This window comes from Sarcophilus harrisii, chromosome 3 (genome assembly GCF_902635505.1).
Source record: "Sarcophilus harrisii chromosome 3, mSarHar1.11, whole genome shotgun sequence".
Taxonomy (NCBI): Eukaryota; Metazoa; Chordata; class Mammalia; order Dasyuromorphia; family Dasyuridae; genus Sarcophilus; species Sarcophilus harrisii.
Genome location: NC_045428.1, coordinates 483,095,018 through 483,108,965, shown reverse-complemented (window position 1 = coordinate 483,108,965; position 13,948 = coordinate 483,095,018). Strand labels below are relative to the sequence as shown.

At 31.8% G+C, this 13,948-nt stretch overlaps 1 protein-coding gene across 1 annotated transcript in view; it reads left to right on the top strand.

Moving 5' to 3' along the window:
• CWF19L2 (CWF19 like cell cycle control factor 2) overlaps positions 1-13,948 on the top strand; it is a 114,530-nt gene that overhangs the window by 62,956 nt on the left and 37,626 nt on the right. Inside the window, exons 13-14 of the mRNA XM_031961091.1 lie at positions 10,096-10,308; positions 11,897-12,013. Coding sequence (XP_031816951.1) covers positions 10,096-10,308; positions 11,897-12,013 — 330 coding nt within the window. The remainder of the gene's footprint in view (positions 1-10,095; positions 10,309-11,896; positions 12,014-13,948) is intronic.

The window sequence follows — 13,948 nt, the reverse complement described above, 5'->3', positions numbered from 1 at the left end:
GAGTTAAGTGACTTGTCCAGGCTTATACAAGTAGTGTTTGAGGCCAAATTAAAAATCAGTCTTACAGACTCCAGGTCTCTGGAGGTCAGCAGGTCAGCATCCTCCATGATGCTTTATCCAACGTGCCGCTTAGCTTTGTTAATTTCATGGTACCATGTACCATGATCACAAATGATTGTGAGGTGTCTACTTTTCCTAATTTTTGTTTTCCAGTAGTAATGGCACAAAAATGTTTTTTTTTTTCATGAAATAATAAATTTTAGCAATGGAAGTAATTTAACACTTTGAAGGTGAGAAAACCAAGACCTAAAGAGTTAATTTATTCATAGTCAGAGAGATAATTTGTGGCAGTCAGGAATACAATCTATACCTTTTGATTATCAAGTCTAATTTTCTTTTTCTTATAGAGTATATATTTTTATACAGGTTCATAAATTCAGTCTTTGAAGAGACCTTAGAAATTATCTAAGTGAATAAGCAATAACTGATGACTAAATATAACTGTGACCAGTATTTATATTGATCACTGTTCTTTGTTGCCATTTCTCAAATTATATTCTGAATAAAAAGTTTTTGACTTTATCATTTAAGATTTAATATATAAATATTGCCAAAGAAACTAAACCCATTGAGATCTTTGAGAGTTATATGGATATTCTTGTAGCAGTATAAGCACTAACTTCATGCATTTAATTACTGAAATGATAGAAAATTTTTTCTGTGGGTAAGGCTGTATAATGTAGGGAAATCAGAAGGAAATTATTAAATAAAAAAGTATAAATGTAAACAGAGGAATTAGATATCTCATCAGAAATTGGAAAATAGTTATTTTATCTTTTAGTAAAAGATGTATGTTTTTACAGTCTATTTTATAAGTTTTTACAAAATGTTTAAAAGTTGATTATTTTCTACCAGAAGTAAACCTTTTTAGCTTACTTTATGTATATATATCAGACACTTTTTTCTAAAAGCTGAATCCTATTTTTTTTATTCATTTTCAGGAAACAAACAAAATATAGAATATTTTAAAGCCATTTAAAAGTACTTTTAAAAAATACTGTTGAAGAATGTAAAAGTTAGAAAAGAGAAATTTACATAGAGTAACTGTGACTATAGTTAACAGCCAATGGTTTATAGCATTTAAATGATAGATTAATTTTGAATGCTATTAAGTGCTTCAAGATCAGAAATTTTTGTCAAATTTGGAAAAATTATTGGAATGAAATTTAGGGAAATATTAAATTTCCCTAAATTTCATTCTAGGGAAATATTTCTTCTTTATAATGTAATTTTTTCATTCATCTCCTGTGTGAATCTAGGGAGATATTAAATTATAGACCTGATGTTATCACCTTCTTTTTAACCACAGAACATTAAACAAATGTTTGTTTTTTATTGAATTGTTAAACTTCTGAATGTGGACACTACCTAAATAAGTTAATGCATTCATTTTAAATTTGAAGAGTATATTGCCACAATATTATTATTTTTAGATAGACTTGTCATCACATAGAGACCAGAAACCCAGCCTCAGAGTCAGTATAACTTGCTTTCCAGACCTGCCTCTTATGCATACTTATTTTGTGATGCTGGACAAGTCACTTAAATTCTCTCTTCCCCAATAACTTCATAAGCATATTAGTTGGAGAGCTGCTATCCATGTGCATTAGTAAAGAAATTAACTATATCAGTGAAATCACAGGTCCAGTCCAAAAAATGATCATATTAAAAACCCATCATTTTAGATCTTGTCTAGATCTCGTTCCATTTTGAACAGACTTTTTACAAATAAAAGTAAATCTCTGGTGCAATATTATTTTGTTTTATTTGTTGAAATGTTCTTTAGGAATAGCTAGATTAGTTTTTTTTTACATTTTGACCTAGTCCTACTGACATCTGGGTATTACCTGTATACCTTATTAACTTTTTTTTTTCCTTTTAAATTAAGATAAGGTAAAATTACCCTTATATTTTTCCCTGGGAATTGTGAATATCCCTAGTATTTGAGTGTTAATTTCAGACTCCCACATTATTTAAAAGACTCCTTGTAATTAATTACCATTGCCTTTTATTTTCTGTTTTGGTAACTGTGAAATTTTATAATAGAAAATGAATTTCCAGTGACTAAGATATTAATATAGATTTTTCTGTTCCATAATTGTATGTCTAAAAATATGGCAACTTTCCCAACAATAAATGTGAATTTAGTGCATTTGCCTGTTTACTAAAAATAGGTAAATTATTAATGTTTTTTTTCTCCTTTGATGCCTCTATAATCTTATAATTATATTATTATAATTATTATATGTAATATGCCTATTAAATATTATATAATTATATATAATCATAATAATATTAGGCACAATTCACTTTTAATCACTCATACTAATAACTGGGAAAATTATTTTTATCCTCATATGTGGTTTTGTGATTTGATTAGTCTAAGTAACTTCTCAGTGAGAAAATCCCTGTCCTAATGTAAATCAGCATTAATTCTAGTATTGAGAAGTTAAATGAAAAGTTAATTTGAGAGAGTCAAATGACCACAGTGTTTCAGAGATGAGATTTAAATCCAGGTCTTTTGCTTTTGAGAACCTTTCTCTATTTGTTACTATATGCCTTCCTTTATAAAGCTGTGCAGTAGTGTGCAAGTTCCTGAAATAGATAAAATATCTAGAAAGTGCAGAAATTATTAGACTTATATCTCTCAAGAGTCTGAAGAAGGAGGGGCATGCTCATCCATCTATTTTTCTATTTATTTTCTTCTTTTAACATGGATCTTTCTCACAAGGTCATGAAATTTTGAACTAGATCAGGCTTCAGGAATCCACTAGTTGTATTTCCTAATTTTACATACAAAGAAATCGGGATCCATAGAACTAAAGTGACTTGCCCAAAGTCACAAATAGTAAGTATAAAAGTTGGGGTTTGAATAGAGGTACTTAATTTAAAATACTTTCTTCTACTTGCTGATTGTGTCATGTTTGGATTGCTGAGATCATGAATGCATTTTTCTTTACTAGCCATAGTCTTTATTATTTGTCATTCTTCTCTGTTACCAGTTCAAGCCAGTATTATCTGGTCTAAACTAGTATATTATCCATAGTATATTATCCATATATAGTACACACACACACACACACACACACACATTAAAAACAAACACATTTTATATATATATATATATATATAAACTAATATAGTGTGTACTAGCATAATATATTTTCAATCCAAAGCAATTTAACCCAATTTAATTAGGTTTACACTGGTTCAATTTATGAGGGAAAGCTGCTTAATTTGTGTTTCCATTAATCTCATTCAAAAAGCAAGTGCTAAAAGTATTTCTTGGAATGGTTATGAGTAGAGTAAGAAAGTGATAAAGGTGAGAAAATGATAACTTTGTTCTCTTAATGTACAATGATATTAACATGGTCTTTATTAAAAGATAAGGACTATGGTAGTTATAACTTAAAATGCTTTATGGTATATTATAGAATAAAGTATTCTTGTGAGCATAAATTTATCTTATGTTTCAAGGGCAATAGTATTAAAGGTTATTTTCCAATTAGTGGGTAAGTGGCACTATGCAATCAAAATGTATAATTAGAAAGCTTTTCAAAGATTTGGGTCATTGGTGGATCACAGATTCTGTATTGTGTTTTGCATTTGGATACTGATCAGCAAAACCACTTCCATTCTTTGTAAAATGAACATTTTGTGCTTTTCTGATCTTTATGTCATAGTATCAGTGTTGCTGGGCCAAGTTGATGTGAGTTCTTTTTCAAAAGAAATATCCTCTATTTAAAAGAGTCATTCTTATATAAGGCTGCTTATAGATTTCAAAGAATACATTCCTATTTCTAGAATTGCCTATGAAAATGATAATAAGTTTAAAATCAACATATGTGATTGAAATCGCCCAGGAGCTGAAGAAACCCTTACAATTGCCATATTTTCAATGATGTGGGATTTTAATATGGAGGCTTTTTTCTTAATTTTCTACATGATGTATCAATAGCTAAAATTATAATATACCAATCAGAAATCTGCTGATGTTTTAGTATGACAGAAATGTATGATTTAGTATGAGATGAGTTTTTAGGAGCAAGTATGTCATCTAAGAGTTTCTATTTCATGGGGTTAGATCAAGATTTAATTTCCTGACATAGGAATGATAGCAAGAAAGTATAGGGCCTTTTTTAGATCTTCACTTGGTGAAACCATAGCTATTGAGCAATTTAATTCACTAAACGTTTATTAAACATCTGCTCTGTGCCAAGTGATGGATACACAAATAAGAAAAAGAGACAGTTCCTTCTCTAAAGGAACATAATTTAATAAAGGAAGATAATATATATAAAGAAGCTGGCAATTTGGGGGTGGAGTTAAACTTGGATTTACAAGGCTCCTACTCAATGTAAGACCCAGTTCTAGGTGTTGTGGTTATAAAGAAGTAATGTTTGTCCTCAATAAGCTTGTAGAAATTGATCAAAAATTGAAGTAAGATTGTTCTTGCTGAAGCCATGTTGTCTCTTTGAATCATCACTTCCTGTGCTAAATACTAATTATTCTTTTAGGAAAACATTGTAGAACTTTGCTAGCATTCAAAGTCAAATTCGACTATTTTAGAGTTTGTGTGCTCCATTCTTTTTTCTTTGGTCAGTCTTCAAAAATGTTCACATCATTTTCAGCATTCAACTACTTCATCCCTTCCATTAAGAATTACATCTAGAATAAAATTCATTCTTGTTGCTTCCTCTACCTTTTCAAGGATAAATTATTACTTAGTCAAATCAAGACCATATAAGTTTCACTGAATGCAACTCAGATAATAATTTATCTGTTTGTTAGTAAATAGGTAAATGTACTATACTCAAATTTATCCTATGAAAGCTATCAAATTTTTAGAAATCAAAAATATGAAACACAGCATTCATATTAATACCTTTGTTATTAGATATTCATACAATTCTTTTGTAGGAGAGACCCGAAGAAAGAACTATAGATGATATTTAGATAGCCCTCATCACTACTTTTTCATTCTTTGCCAGAATTCTTTTCCTTCCCAGTTTCTTAAAGGTATCTATACATGTGATCTGTAGAGTATTTCATTGAACATATCTACTGTTTCTGTCTTGTTATCTTCACTTACATGCTTTCTTCTATACTTCTCTCCTGTTCTTACAATTCCCTACATTAGAACTTACTTGCTTGAAATACAAGAATCTACCTCCTCTTTTTATTTCTCTTTTCATTTTTCTCAGTTTGATTGAAACAGCACCCAAACAGTGACTAGGACTAGATAATAAATAAGACTGAGAGTAGCCTCTTTTACCTAGTTAAAAAAAAAAAAAATCAATCTGTGAAGGAAAGACTCTCAGGGTTTCTGGCCAAAACCGAGACAATTGCTATTTATATTCATTCTAAGCCAGTTTGAGCCCAACCAATGACCTAGTGGGGCTTGGCCTAGGGCCAAGATGTCCAGGACCATCTTCATTAGCCCTAATCTATATCATGTCACTGTACTCGGCTGACTCTGGAGGAGTAAATGAGAATGGTGACTTTGCACAGCTCTCCTTCACTTAAATTCAATTTACTTATGTGTTATGGCATCTACTTCACTGATTACATGGTCCTCTTCAAGAACAAAGGACAAACAATAATCTTGTTTCATTTGAATAAGAAAGTTTTCCAGAACCTTTCCAGATCCATACCTATGTATGGGTCTCTTCTCACCAGATTTAAATTCTACCCATGAGATCACATTTATCTTTGCTTTAACATAACTGTCTTATTTTTCATACTTTTATCATTATGTACTTAAAGGCTTTGACTCAACCTGCAATAATGGACGATATTGAATACTGAGTTGCTTATAATTGGACTTTATCATTATTAAAAAGATAGTGTTAATCCTGACCAGGATCATTCCTAGATAAAATTTTGAAGTAGGTGGAGTTTGCCAGGTATCCTCCTACCAGGGATTCTGTTCATTTCAGTATGGATCAAGGCATCATAATGGCTAAAAGGGAAAAAGAAACTATAAAGAGGTAGAATTTTAACCTCACAAGGAATGGGTATGTATGGTGTGGTGGGCCTTCTGCACCTCTACAATTAAATCAGCTAGATGGTTGTCTACTTCTATTTATAACGTCAAATCTTACATTGTTTTGGTTTGGGTCACTGGAGTTTTTGTGGAAATTCTCCCCCCCCTTTATACATTATGCTGCTTAGATGCCTAAAGCCCTGAGAATTTAGGTGATTTAACTTATTTCACATAACTAGAATGTATCAGAATTAGGACTTGAATCTAAGTCTTGCTGACCTCATATTGTATTTCTGTTGATTCTTAATACCCTTTCAAATGTTATGCTTTAGTTTCCCTGCCTCAGTTTCCCTGGATTATAATACCTCAGTTTCCCTGCCTGTTTCCGTGAATTGTTCTGCCTCAGTTTCCCTGGTGGCAACCCCTGCTTCCTGGACATTAGAACTAAGATATTTAGGGCTGTGGAGCTCTGGTCACTCTGGCATTCCAAAGAGTCATAAACTCGAGATGGCTTATCTCAAATACTGGAATATCTTCTGGGCCCAAACTTCCTGTCTCATGCTAGACCATTTTCTAGACCCCCAACCTGTCAGAATTAAAAAGTTATAGTTCTTCCTGGAATTTCTACTCACCTAGTTTTCTGCTTCCTGCTTGCCTTTGTTTCCCTGATAGCTGAAATCCTATAAAAGTCTCTGGAATTACTTGCTAGTTGCTGGATGCTTCGAGACAAAGAGTCCCATTCAGCCATCTGAGGGGTCAGATGTGGGTCCTATTTAGCTGCTAGACCAAATTCTCCTCTGTTAAAATATTAAAACCCTCAAATTTCTGTCTTTCCTCAATTTCTCTGGCATTACACAAATAAGACAATATAATGCATCTTCCTTTGGTTAGTAAATAAATATAATATCTTTTTCTTGGGTTCATTTCTAACTATAATATGCCATGCAAGTACTGTCATAAACTTTGTACTACTAATGACAAAGATGTTTTGATAAAAAATATATAAGTTGGGAATAACTTTGTATTTCCTGAATTAAAATAAATGAAATCAACAATAAATGGTCTTTCTTTTTACAATTTCAGTTTCATTTGTTGTTATGGAGAGACTTCATATACTCTGAAGATCTTAAAACTATAAAGCTTCCTGTTTTTATTATAAAGCTAGTGTAGGAGAGTAGCAAACTGAAAAGATATTAAAACATTATTAATAGCATTGCATGTCAAACTTTTCACAGCAAAAAGTAGAAATGTAAAGTTTTTTATTAAAGCTTTTAATGTCATTCAAAATCAATCTTTGTAATCAAGATTACTAGTTGTACTAGTATTCTGAAATTATGACAAATATGCATGCTTTTGATTTGATTTTTTTCTTAATTAAAAGCTACTTAAAGATGTGAACCCTATTTTATAAGATTTTGCACTGTTCCAGAAAGTTATAATTGCCACAGAATATCTCCCAAATATATCGTGTTTCACATTGAGTATACTTTAATTAAAGTTGGGCAAGAAAATATTAAAAGGGAGATGAAATCATAGAGGCAGTCATAATGGCATGGTATGCGTAAGCTTGACCAAAAGATTTCACCAAATATTTATTAATTACTTAATATATATATGAAATGTTAAGTATTGGAGAAAATGCAAAAATAAATAAGATGAACTCCACCTCAGATTGTTTTATCAACCACTACATTTTATTAAACACCTATAGTTATCCTTCCACTTCACAGGAGTTAGGAGTATGTTGTCCCCATGACTATAAAATTTCTTTGGCCCTCTCTTTGTACCAGGGAAAGGGTGGATTAAGAATGGCCTTTCATGCCTTTTCTTTTGAGTCACGGTTATTCTTTATAATTTTGCAACATCCACTTTTGATTTTTGTGTGTGTGTGTGTGTGTGTGTAGTATTTTATATTTGCATTGTTGTCATTGTGGTGTGGGTATATGTGTGTGTATGTGTGTGTGTGTGTGTGTGTATACACACACACACACACACACATATATATATATATATATCTATATATTTTTTTTTTTTTGGCTTTGCTTAATTCACTGAATCAGTTCATGCATATCTTTCCATGCTTCTTTGTAGTCATCCCATACATTATTTCTTATAGCACAGTAATAATACATTACATAATTTGTTTTGTCATTCCCCCAATCTGTGGACACCTAATTTGTTTCTAAATGTTACCTAAAATTATTTATTGTATATGGCGACTTTCTTCTTATCAAATAAGTAATTCTTTCATAGGTAGTTTTTATTTTCTGCTTTATACAATATTGGATAATTGAATACCATTGTTTTTAATTCTGCCTTGTCTAAGCTGTTCTTTTGATCTACTTCTCCATTTTTTGACTCACACCAGAAGGTGCTGATGATGATTGCTTCTTTATAGTATAGTTTGAGATATCGAATAACTATTATTCTCCTTTAGTTACTATCTTTGCTCTTCATTTTGCCTTTAATTTCTATCTGTTGTCTTATTGCTGTTTCTAGTATTTACTGAACTCTGTCAGATTATAGTATGGAGAGTAACTATACTTTTGTTCCATATTTATTGTAAAAGTTTCTAATGTATTTTCATTGCATATGATGCTTGTTTTTGGTTTTTATTAGTTTTTTTTTTTTAATGTTAAAAAGGTCCTTTTGTGCCTATACTTTGTAGGATTTTTAGCTTATGTAAGTATTGTCCTTTGTCAGAAGCTTTTTCTGCATCTTTTTAGATAATCATGTAGTTTTGGATTTTTTTAGTTTTAATATTACTAATTATATTGATGGTTTCCCCTTTACTCCATCTTTGCATTTATATTGTAATTCTAACTTGGTTATAATGAATGATTTCTTGGATAAATTACAGTAGTGTGATAGAATTTTGTTTAAAATTTTTGAATTAATATTCATTTGCAGTATTAGTCTGTAGTTTTCCTTCTGTATTTTGTCCTTCCCTCATTTAGGTATTAGAACCATATTTATCTCATAAAAGTATTCTGGTAGCATGCTTTTTCTTTTCAGTTTTTGAAAATGGTTTGTGACAAATTTACAAGAGCTTTCTCCTTGCCGAAAAGCACTTTTATTTAAGAGAAGATATTACAGACTAAGTGAAGAAGTAAAATAGGCACCAGAAGTTATAAGATGTAGATCTGGGAGTGCAATAGATTTGAGAGAGCATGAAGAGTCATAATTGAATGAGCAGCTTACATTTTGAAATAGACAAATTTTAAGGTCTCTAAGAAGCAGAGGTAGTATCTATGCAGTAAGGGGAGGAACAAGGGAGGGCCTTATTGGGAGGGATCAAGGAGGAACTGGGTAGAATCCACCCGGCTGACCAGGTCTCAGATCTGTATAAAGATAAACTAATTAAAATCTCAAAGCTAGGTGGCTCAGTCGATATCGCACTGATCCTGAAGTCAGGAAGACCTGAATTCAACCCTGGCGTCAAGCATTTAACCCGTTCTAGCTGTGTGATCTTGACCAAGTCACTTAACTCCAATTTCCTCTAAACATAAACTATCCCTGAAAGACAATATCATTCTTTAAAGCTTTTTCTGTCTCTATTACCTGTGTCACTCCTGCTTTATTTCTCATTCATCCATCCATGAAGAAAAAGGAGAATTTTGTAATTTTTGTCTGATTCCATTATTTGACAACTATCACACTTAGACTAGGGACTATATTGGGTTTGTAAATCTGTATGAGGACTGGGGGTAGTGTCTGTTCCAATTTGGGGGAAAGATTTATTTTCAATCTTAAAATATAAATTTGAAATACTGGCATAGGCAGTGTCAAGTACCAGTTCATAAACGTTTATTTCATTAAGTAAGTTTGTACTTTTTACTCATATAGTATCTTTTGTGGACATTGTGAAGTTCCCTATGAACTGAGCTTTTACACATTTATAGTTGATTGCCAATATTTTCTTTTTTTGAGTGCACCATGTGCTATCGTTGTTTCTTCAGCTACAAGGTTTCTTTGTTAGAATACAATAAAATTTCAAACATTTTATATTTTTTATTCATACGTTAACATAATTTTCTTTGTGTTTTCAGCTTAGAGAAAAAACCGATAAAGAATATTACAGTTTGGATGACATGTTTGTCTCAAAAGCAGCCAAGAAGGAATGTTTTGGTGGTGATGAGGAGAAACAGAAGAAAAAAGCAATCTCAGAGCATCAGAAGCTTGCTGCACAAATGGAGAAGTGTCCATATTGTTTTGATAGTTCTCAGCTTCCCAAACACCTTATTGTTGCAATAGGTATTAAGGTATGAAAATAGAAAACTTGCTGAATCAGAGAGAGAGATTTATTTTTTATTTTCATAGTTGTTTTGTATTTTATTTCATTTCTTTAATAGAAATAGAGAAGTTTGGAAGAAATGTGGATTTTGTGGGAAAGGTATGAGTTCTCTTATAAAAAAGTTTTGTCTTTGAGATGCTTATAGGTCATCCACTTTGAAATGTCTAATAGGCAATTAATTTTTACAGCTAGATTTCAAGAGCAAAATTAATGCTGGATATATTTATTACATATACTTGGATTTGAGCTGCTCTTATGGTAATTGAACCATGTGAATAGTTATTGTTCAGTTGTTTGTCATGTCCCAACTTTTTGTGACCTCATTTGGGATTTTCTTGATCAATAGTGTCAAATGCTGCCAAAGAGATCAAGAAAGATAAGATGAAACAAAAGATTAGATTGTGTAAGTAAGAGATTATTGGTAATTTAGGAGTAAGGAATTTTAATTGAGTGATGAGATTGAAAGTCAGATTATAAACAGTTGAAAAGTGGAGAGTGGAATTAGGAACAATGAGTATAGAGGGTTTTCTTTAGGAATTTGACTATGAAATGGAGATATAGATTGATAACTTGAGGGAGGAAGATAGAGTCAAACAAAAGATTTTTTATTTTTATTTATTTATTTTTTTACTGAGGCAATTACTTGTCCAGGGTCACAGAGCTAGGAAGTGTTAAGTATCTAAGGCTAGATTTGAACTTAGGTCCTCCTGGCTTCAGGGCTGGTGCTCTATCCACTGTGCCACCTAGCTGCCCAAACAAATGAAGTGTGTGTGTGTGTGTGTGTGTGTGTGTGTGTGAGAGAGAGAGAGAGAAAGAGAGAGAGAGAGAGAGAGAGAGAGTTATAATGTCAAGAGAAAATGAGGAGGGATGAAATTGTACAAATAGAGGGGTTAGCTATGTGGAACAGACAGACCATCTCTTCTTTGGAGACTGGAATGAAGGAGGAGAAAATGGAAGGTAATATCAAGGTAATATCAAGGAGTTTTAAGCAATATGGAAGAAATTCAGAATGAATTGTCTCTAGTGGGTAGTATGGGAAGAGGAAAGATTTGGAATAGTTATTACTTAAAGTTTGGTACAGTATCAGTTAAGAGAGGAATAATAGCATTGTCTTGCTACAGTGATAGTCTAGTTGAGGCGTAGATAGTAATATTTGACTTACATGTGAAGATCAGTTTGTCATTTCCCCCCCAATTGAATCCAGTACTTCAACATTTGAAAATAAATTGCATTTGGAATTGTGCTTAAAAAGTGACTAAAATTTCCATATGCTTTAACCCAGATTTTTCCTTGGAATGTACTTTAAAGGGTAAAAATCAGAAAGGTCCTATATACATTAAGGTCTTCATCAGAGAAATTTGTATAGTAGCAAAGAACTACAAAACGAAGTATAAATACAGTTTGATTGGGAAGTGACTAAACAATGATACTTTGGATAAGGAAGTTGAAGAGAATATATTTTGAATTAAATATAATATCAAGAGGTGTCAATTTAAAAAGGGAAATAAATTGTAGTAACATTTAATTTTTAGAACTTAATTTTTTTCTCTCCCTAGGTTTACTTATGCTTGCCAAATTGTCAGTCACTTACTGAAGGGCATTGCCTGATAGTACCATTGCAGCACCATACAGCAGCAACTCTATTGGATGAAGACATTTGGGAAGAAATCCAGGTTAGTTTCTGTACCTTAGTTATACTTATATAGCTACTAAATGACTCTTTAAAAAATTGTAAAATCAGTTCAGAAAAGTAGACTATAGCTTTTTTTGTGATTTTACAACTTATTTTATATGTATATAAAAACACATAATGATTTGTGCCCTGTTCCAGTATTAACTCCTACACAATGTGGTTTAAAGAGTACTGGGCACAAATCTATTCTCAACATTTGATAATTATGTCTTCGTATCAATTAAACTCTTAAAGCTTTTTTTACTTTTAAATCTCTGAAATACCAACAGTACCTGTCGTACAGGTTTGTTAGAAAATTCTAAATGAGATAATATATAACAAGTTATAGCAACTTAAATACCATTTAAATATCACACATTTATTACTCTAGGATTTAGATTACAAAAGAAGTCCCCTAGTCAACTCCCTTGTTTTATAGATGAAGAAGTTGAGACCTAGAGATGGAGTATTTTTTCCAGTTAATAGAGATGATCTATTTTTGCTGTCTATGAAATTATTTGTTAGTAATTTGTAAAAAATATGTTTATGAATTGAAGTAATGACAAACTCATTGTTTTGTTCAGAAAAATGCAGGTTTAGAGCACTTAGTTTTATACTGAAACAATCAATCTATAGTATCCATTTACTCATTACTTTTGTTCATTGTTTATTTAAATCATTTTCCCTTCATTATACCTATTGTAGAAAGAAATGTCAATCTGTCAACAGGCAATCACAGGACTTATGTGAAAAATGGATTATTAAAAGAGAAATAAACATGCATGTGGAACTCAAAATGTTCCATGAAGTCTTCAGAGGAGAGAATACTAGGTAGAGATCTGACTTGGGAGGAAGAATGATACAGTAAAGATAGGAAAAAAGATAAGACCACTCCCCATGGGGAGGAGCCGGGGAATGGCAAAAACTGCATTCTTTTCCTTTGGGAACTGCTAGACTCTGCAGTTGGGAGGGTCTGCTTATCTCTGAAGGACCCCAGCTGCACCAGCATTATCCTAGCTTGGCAAAGACTGACTGGTGCCTGCCTTGCCTCCCAAAGACATACAGAGAGTCAATTTTGGAATGCAACAAGGGGAGCTTCATCCTCAATACATTCTGAATCTCCTGCCTGCCCTGAATTCAGTGTTTCTAGAAATTATGGTAGCTCAAAAACACAAGTTCAGGGGACCCTTTAATAAAAGTCAGTAGACGGTGTCCCTAGATCTTAGGAGATCTGATTTGGGGCTCTATTTTAACACTGAATTGCTATGTAACTTTTAAGTTCTTGTGCCTCAGCTTCTTCATTTATAAATCATGGTAATAATCAGTGCCTTAGGAAAACATATCAAGAGGATAAATACTATGACTTAATATTTTAGCAATATGCAAATATTTGGTTGTTGGGTTGCTTTCTGTATTTTATATTGACTCGCATAGTCATCAAATCCTTGATTCGACTTCAAATCTGCAAGCAAGGGGAAATGTGCTAAAATAGGTAACTGGGAAAATGTAAATTGGGGTTTTTTTTGTTTAGGTTTTAGGTTTGCTAGAAAACAAAAGTAGATGAAAAGTAATTGATTAAAAGAAAGGGGCATTGTTTCATAAACACATGCTGATCTGTATAAAACTCTTCTTAGAAGAAAAACAATAGAATTATGCTCAAGTATTAATATTTTAATCCAAAGGGCAATTTATATCCATTAACATTTCATAAAATTTTCAATTAATAAATTTGTGTTGTGCATTAAATGAAAAATTACCACATTTTTAATGTTAGCCTTTGATTGCAAGATGCTTCCTTGTATATTCTAAATACAATTTTGTGCTCCCAGATTTATAAAGTACAAAAAAATTTGAAACAGTCTAGAAAGCCAACACATTTATATGTAAATATAGTTGATGAAGAACAACTGTTTTAAAAAAATAGATCATAAATTTT